Source organism: Megalops cyprinoides, chromosome 25 (assembly GCF_013368585.1).
Source record: "Megalops cyprinoides isolate fMegCyp1 chromosome 25, fMegCyp1.pri, whole genome shotgun sequence".
In the NCBI taxonomy this organism is placed as follows: domain Eukaryota; kingdom Metazoa; phylum Chordata; class Actinopteri; order Elopiformes; family Megalopidae; genus Megalops; species Megalops cyprinoides.
In genome coordinates, this window is record NC_050607.1 from 8,154,571 (window position 1) to 8,161,931 (window position 7,361).

General features: G+C 44.3%; 1 protein-coding gene across 1 annotated transcript in view; it reads right to left on the reverse strand.

The window, feature by feature from the left end:
• Window positions 1-7,361, reverse strand: part of LOC118772086 (calcium/calmodulin-dependent protein kinase type 1D-like) — a 60,442-nt gene extending 53,081 nt beyond the window's left edge. Inside the window, exon 1 of the mRNA XM_036520337.1 lies at window positions 6,774-7,361. Within this exon, the coding sequence (XP_036376230.1) occupies window positions 6,774-6,868 (95 nt within the window). The 5' untranslated portion in view covers window positions 6,869-7,361. The remainder of the gene's footprint in view (window positions 1-6,773) is intronic.

Here is a 7,361-nt window from a genome sequence, read left to right on the forward strand (position 1 = left end):
AGGGAACTGGTGTTTCATGAGGACAATGCCTGGAGAAAAAAAGCAGGGCTGAACACTGGAAAACAGCCTGAACATCAGGAAACAGCACAGACACAGGGAAATGATCTTCACACGGGACAAGAACCTGAGCACAAGGGAATGGTCTGAGCACAGGGGAATACCCCAAACCACCTATTCTGTGAAATTCGGAGTGAGGGCTAATCCACTCTTCCTCTAACCCTCCATCTTAGAAAGCAATGGAAGGCTTTGAAGTAGGACAAGGATACTGTCGGCACTGAGGGCAGTGAGGTCCAAAACAAAGGATAGCTACTGTATGGAAATGACTTAAGTAGGACACGGATAGAGTTAGCGGCTACTGCTGAGACTTGGGAAGTAGAAATGCTTAACCCTTCTCTCGCAGGTCTGATGACATAAGCAGTTACATCCTTGAAAGCACTGAACAGACACGAGGTACTCACTACAGTCTTACACCCTCCCAGGTATTCCAAAAGGCATTAAACCACACTGATGCAGCTTTTCACACACTACTACTTACACTGCTGTGTATTCACAGGAAGCAATAATTAAATTAATCAGTGAGGTCAGCCTTAAGTACCAAGGACTAACAACCCAACTAAGCAAGGACAAACCATCAACAATGGACTGGATTGAAACAGCACACAACTGAAGTCCCAACAACATGATTTTGTTCTTCATAACCTGTGCTCCTTTTCAGTGTCGGTGTATGGTGCCATTGCAGAGCTGCTAATTAAGTACAGTAAATGTCAGTTATTTTTCCCTTCCCCGTTTCTCAATAAAACAAACTTTTTAGATTATCATCAGACTCCTAATGCCAAGCATTTCAGAGTTTCACATCGTAGTCCTAGTCTCTCTGGATAAGTGTATCTGCTAAGCAACAAAATGTAAATATAATCCTAATATGGACATGTATCATAATCATGCATCATGGACATGCACCCTCTTCATCTACATGAAAACCTCCCCCTGGGTTATAGAGACTACTGATTTTGTTACAATTATGAAAGGTTTCAATAATGTATCCAAATTGCCATGGGTATTCCAAGTGAAAATAAACACTCATTATTTCTGAATGCTACTGTGGCCGGTCACTGATCTTGTCCTACTGAATGCACTGTTGGGTCACGCTTGCCCTGTCTGTTACAATGCACACTTTTTTGCACTATTTTACTGTCTTACTGCACAAGCAGTAGGCGGAATATCCTCATAAAAGGACAATGAAGTGACCTAACTTAATACAGCCTGTACACTCACCACGGGCTGATTTAAAATTATAGATGGCGGGGACAGAACAATTGGGAGTCCATGTTTCTATGTGTCTACACATCTCCCAGACACCTCTCTCCCTGTGTACCCTACCCATGTAAGACAAAGCTGGCATTACCATTCACCTTCTCCTACCACTAAAACAGGTTACATGATTATGAATAACACTACAATCCAATAATGTACTGATGCTGTCTATTAATACCCTTGAGCACTGTAGATTCATTTCATATGTCTTGGAGGTGGGAGCACTTGCAAGCTTGAGAGGTTTCAGTGAGGAGTGCCTTCTTTTCCAAGATGCTGCATTTTACTTATTTTATCTAGAACAAGGTGAAGGACAGATGGACAAAAAGACCTCATTTCATGCACAAAAAGACACTGATCAAAGTGATTTCTCTTCAGTTTGGTCTGTGTTCTCACTCCTGTGAATGTGGCAGAGTAAATACTTGCCTCAATCTGTATAACCACGTGGTCATGCCTGACCATTTACACCAGCTGTTGGGTTCAGAGTCTGGTACTCTGATTTAAAGAAGCACAGGCAGGCAGACAGACAGACAGGGAGAGGTAGAGACAAACATATCCACACTGTTCACTACTTTTACTGTTTTTGGCATTCATTATTATGATTCCCATTATAACTGTAATCACCTTTTTAATTTTCATTAGTGTTCAGACCATCTCTGGCTTAACACTCATTTCATATTAATACAGCTTCTCAAACTGAGAAAGAGAGAAGGGGATAGGGGTAAATAGAGAATGAGAAAGAGAGAATGTGTGTGTGTGTGTGTGTGTGAGAGAGAGAGAGAGAGAGAGACAGAGAGAGACGGGGCTGATCCCTTTGTTGAGGGAGAAGTCTGCAAGGGATAATCTGTGTCTCTCTTCCTCTAATGAACACAGCGTTTCTGTTCAGATCAGCCTGATTACAGCCTGTTCTTAATCCCCCACACAAACTACAGCCTGTACCACAGCCCACCGCGCACTTACAGTTATTATTCAGAGCCCAGATGCTCTTTTACAATTTGCTGCATCTCCATCTCCGTCCCTGCGGCTCTCTCTCCCCCTCTCTTTCACCTGTGACTGAACACACAGTGCTCCTCATTGTGGTTGCAACGCTCTGCATAGAATATGTGAAGGTTTTTGCTTATCTGAGGGTAATGGCTTCAGTCTGCACCCAGTCAAGGCATTCTCATTCTAGGCGTCTAAAAACACTGACACAGTCTAAGGTCTGATCCCACAGAGACACAGCGGGGTCTGATCCCGCAGACCCAGACAGGAATCTGATCCCACAGAGACAGGATGGGGTCAGATCCCACTGAATAAGGCTGGCCTCTGATTCTGCAGAGCTAGGATGTGGAAGGATCACGCAGAACTACACTGGGGTTGGATCCTGCAGAACTGGGCTGGGGTTAGATCCTACACAGACAGGCAGGGGTCTGATCCCACAGAGACGGGATCTACAGTACTTTAGTAAACGCTGTTCCGCCCATCTGTACTGTGAGAGAGGGATAGCAGGGCCAGTATTACTGCAGAGAGCGGAGTGGAGGTCTATCCGAAAGGAAACCGTAGCAGGAAGTTTGACCAGGACAAGCATCATCCCGAAAACATCTCCATCCATCGCTCATTCCCCCCAAAAAAATAAGAGCCAGCCAGCGCAGCACTCCTACCGGGGGAAATCAAGAGGCTGAACGTCCCACATGTGGATGGTCCCTGCAGTGGGAAACGGGCAGCCAGAGAAGCCCAGCATGCACGCAGTCCCACCAAAAGGTGAGGCCCTCGGCCCAGTTCTTTTCTGAAACTCTGTGCTGTCATGTGACTCCTCTATACTCTGCTGAATAATTCAACAGCACAGGCTGGCTACTGCACACACAAGACAGAAACCGGAGCCGGGTAACACTTAACGTTCTCACAGCATTCGTTTGACAGTGGGGAAAAAAAAAACACCAGCGCAGCATTGCAGCGAGGTTGCGAGAATGTTATGAGGATGGAGTCTGAAACACAGTCAAGGTGCCGTGAGACAGCACAGCACCTTCTTGACAAATCACTTCTGATCTTGCTAAAGAACGATACGGGTGAGAAGGTTGTCATACCTGACAAATGCTGACTCACCCACTCAACAAACCAGACAATCAAACCTGAAGAAAATCCTCCCATTGTGACACTAATCTGCTCTGATTCTGAGACGGTTTCAAAAACAGTCGCTTCCAGCTATGTGGCCAATCATGCAAAAAAGTGGAGCAACCAACGGCAGACTATGTGGTGCTGTCTGCCGTAGTGCCACATTCCGTTGCTTTTAGAGCAGTATAAAGGTAAGAGTCAACTATCTTCAGTAATTTGTTTTCATTATTCACCCTCAAAATACATTATTACACATCTTACAGTGAACATTACCTACAAATACTACAAGAAACATAATTCATTTTATTTGCTAAAACAGGATATCTGTTAATCAGGGTGGGTGACTTTTTTAAAAAGGGAAGAGGGTATTTTAACCTGTCTATCATCCATTATAGATCAAATATGCTTAGACCAATTCAATGGTCTCAACACAGACACAGAGCTCTCGCCTCAAATTAATGCAGCCATAAGACTTAGACTTCTGGCTATGATTTTATCAGCACTTAACCGTCCAGCTAATGTTTGCCGCATTAAAGTAACGTCATTTCTCAGACATCATCTCTCCATGCACCCTGAAACAGATACTCTTTATGCACATCTACGATAATCAGCTGTTAATAGTGGTCTGGGAGCTTGGTGGTCACATGCGACCTCTTGTTTAGAACCCACCAACCCTGTTTGATTAGTGACTGACAAAGGGACAATGTCTTCAGTGTCCATCTGTCCTGGCTATGAGTATCAGCAAATTATATTTTCCCTATAATTTATCAGTATCTCTGTATTCATTACCTGACATGTCTCTTCATAATCATCACAAATGTAAAATCAAAGGCTTTTGGGGTTTTAAGGTCAAAAGTAGAGCATGCATCTCTACAGTGGCCGCAAATATATGTATATACTGTGTGTATACTGTGTAGTACTTTATTACAGTGAACACAGGCAGCATGATCTGTTCCTGTTGAGGCGGCTAAACTGTAGGTATATGCACTTTGCATGGGTGACAGAGATGAGGTGGGCTTGTTTGGACTCACGGGCCCCCAGGACCTGATTGGGTGGGGCTTCATCACACTTCATTCCCGGCACAACCAGTCATACTCCCGCACTTCCGCGGTATTACGTGCGCTAATCTCCTCACATATGGTCTGCTCGCCTTTAGGCTCAGACAGACGCAATGGGGAGGACCAGATGGCTCCTGTTAAAAAGCCTCAGAGTCAAGTGGAGCTGGGGAGGAAAAACACCTAACACAACAAAACTCCAAGCTCTGACTGAGACCGACGTCAAACAGTGCCAATGTGGCCATTGCCAAATAAAAAAAGACAGCCTTTTGTGAAATTATTGTTGTCCGGAGATTACAAAACATATATCCTGTTGTCATTTTTTTCCCTACAAAGAGCTGAGATTAATATTTTTCGGTTTGAAAGAAACATCACATTTGGACAGTGTTATCCTCCACAACTGCACTGTGACCCCAGTGTAGCAGAAAAAGAAATATCCGCAGCACAGTTATCCTAGAAATGTAGGGGCTAGAGTCTGGGTGTGAGGCCCAGCCATTACAATGTGGCCTTTACACCAGAAAGCTCTGCGTCTGTGTCCACCTGAGTCATAAAAAAGATTTAAAATTCACAAAAATTTCACAAAAAGTTGCAGCCAGTCCCTAGTAGTGGTCTGCCATATTGTCGCGTGAACCCCATAATGGGTTAGCGCTATGAGTGACAGCCACGGGCTATGATTAAGTGCCACCCTTTTCACTCCCTCCCCTCCTATTCCAAAACACTGCGAAGCGAGAACACCAATTAATATCCAACCACTGCCTTGGCAAGACGAATTGCAATTATTCACACATAAGCCCCACAGGGACTTCCCAACCTCCCTACCCCCTGAAACTCACCCTGACTGGAGGGGTCCATCTGAGTTGCCATGACTCTTGTATCATAGTGTCAGTGTGGGAGCCACTCTATGAGTGACTCCTGTCCTTACCAAGGGCACACGTCTTCTATTAAACAGGATGTAATGTAATGGGCCACAGCATGCCACTGCTGTCATGCTGTCCTTTTCAGAAACAGCCAAACCACAGAAATGTACATTAGTTGGCTTGGTGCCCAGCGTGCGGGACTCTGGGATGTGTTTGTGCATGAGAGACTTTTTGGACCTCCCAGTTGTTTACTTGGTCTTACAATAAATCCGGAGAACATTTCCGTATCACACGGATGGACCCTAACTGTACTGGTTAGAAATTTTTAGCATTTGCACTCATCCAAAATTAACTTTCAATAAAATACTGGCGAGAATAACAACTGATGTTATTATTATTATCATTATTATTATTATTATTATTATTATTATGTAAGGTGTAAAGAGCAAACCCGTTTATTCCCGGAGGTTTTTCCCGATCCGTTAATCCGAGTGCGTTAATCCCTGCTTGTCCCTGATTCGTTTGCAGTGCTGCCAATATCACCCTCTTCCAGTCTCTCAATTGCATTTACAGTGCCAGAGTAAAAAAGCGACATTAGAACCTTTGGGTTTACAGATGCCAGTGTCCACAGCAGACCAGTGACGAGGGCGGCCACGAACGTTCGTGGCGGAGCGTCACCATTCTCTACTTTCCATTGTATATTGTCAGCCAAACCAAACAAGGTTACAATCGTACTCTATAAACGAGTTGAAGGTACATGACGGCAAGTAATCCGGCATATATAACGGCATAATATTACCGCTACAAGTCAAATCGTTCGCTTAAAGGTCGAAGGCTCAATTCGTTGGTCGTGTTCTCTCGGGAAGAGAGGGCGTTGCGAGCGGTAATAATACAGTTTATTCGGCTTGTCCATGACGGGGAGGGGTTGCCTTACACATGATTAGCCAACAGAAGAAAACGGCGACGAGTACAAACAAATACAAATTTCACAAAGTACGCTGTGAGAATTATTGTAAGAAACAACCTAATTTTTACACAAACTGAAAAACGTCTTCATTTTTTCAATTCTGACCATATTAGAAACGACTATCGTTTACCTTTGAAGTCAAATACATTTGATACATACACTAAACTGAACAAAACTGATTGATACAGAGTAACATGATCTACGCATTGATGTTCCGTTGCACATTTTGTGTTTGAAAGGCAACGTTCACTTCGAATTTCCCTGTTTATTCCTATTTATGCAAAGCAGGAGGTCAGTGAAGCGTTTGCCCAGAGGATAGATATACCACTATGATTACAAGTGCAGTTAGTAAACACAACACAGAGCATCACTATTTTCGGCAACAAAGTTTGTGGGGCCTAGGGTGGAACACAAGATGCATGCGGGGGCACAACTTTCAGTTGTGAATGACAGAGAGGGTTGTGTCAGACAATATCGCGTTTAAAAGTTACTCACGTCCCGAGGATCTCCTTGAATTCAAATATCTTCTTGATGTCGTCAACTTGCTTTTTCCACGATTCCGACCCGGACTCTCCGTTCTCCCGAGCCATGGTGGAACCGGGGTAAACGCAGATAAGGTTTTGACAAAAGCCCCTCGAGTCAATAAGCCGTTCCCACGCCGAGAGTCACACTTCCTGCTCGCGTATGAGAGCAGGTCACACGGACAGTTTCGACCGACCGTTCACGAATGATCTTTTTTTACCTTCTTGTCAAACTGGGGAGTTCGGCATCTGCAGGCGCTGCTTAAGGTGAAGGCTTCTCTCTCTCTCTCTCTCGGCGGATGCACCTGCAGGTCAACGAGCTAATCGGTTTTACGTAAATTGTTTGACGGGGCGGTAGGTGTCACCTTCGTTTTGCGTTAGCTCGGTCTTTCCAGAGTTTTTTTTTACCACCGAAAAAATAAAGAACAAATCTTTGTAGACGTGTTCAGTCAAAATGCTTGTTATGAAGACGGATATTAACCACGCGGACTGTGCTGTTGGTTGTTATGGCAATGGGAGAAAGAGTAGGATGCTGCTCAGCGTTCAGGTTGTCAGCTTTGCG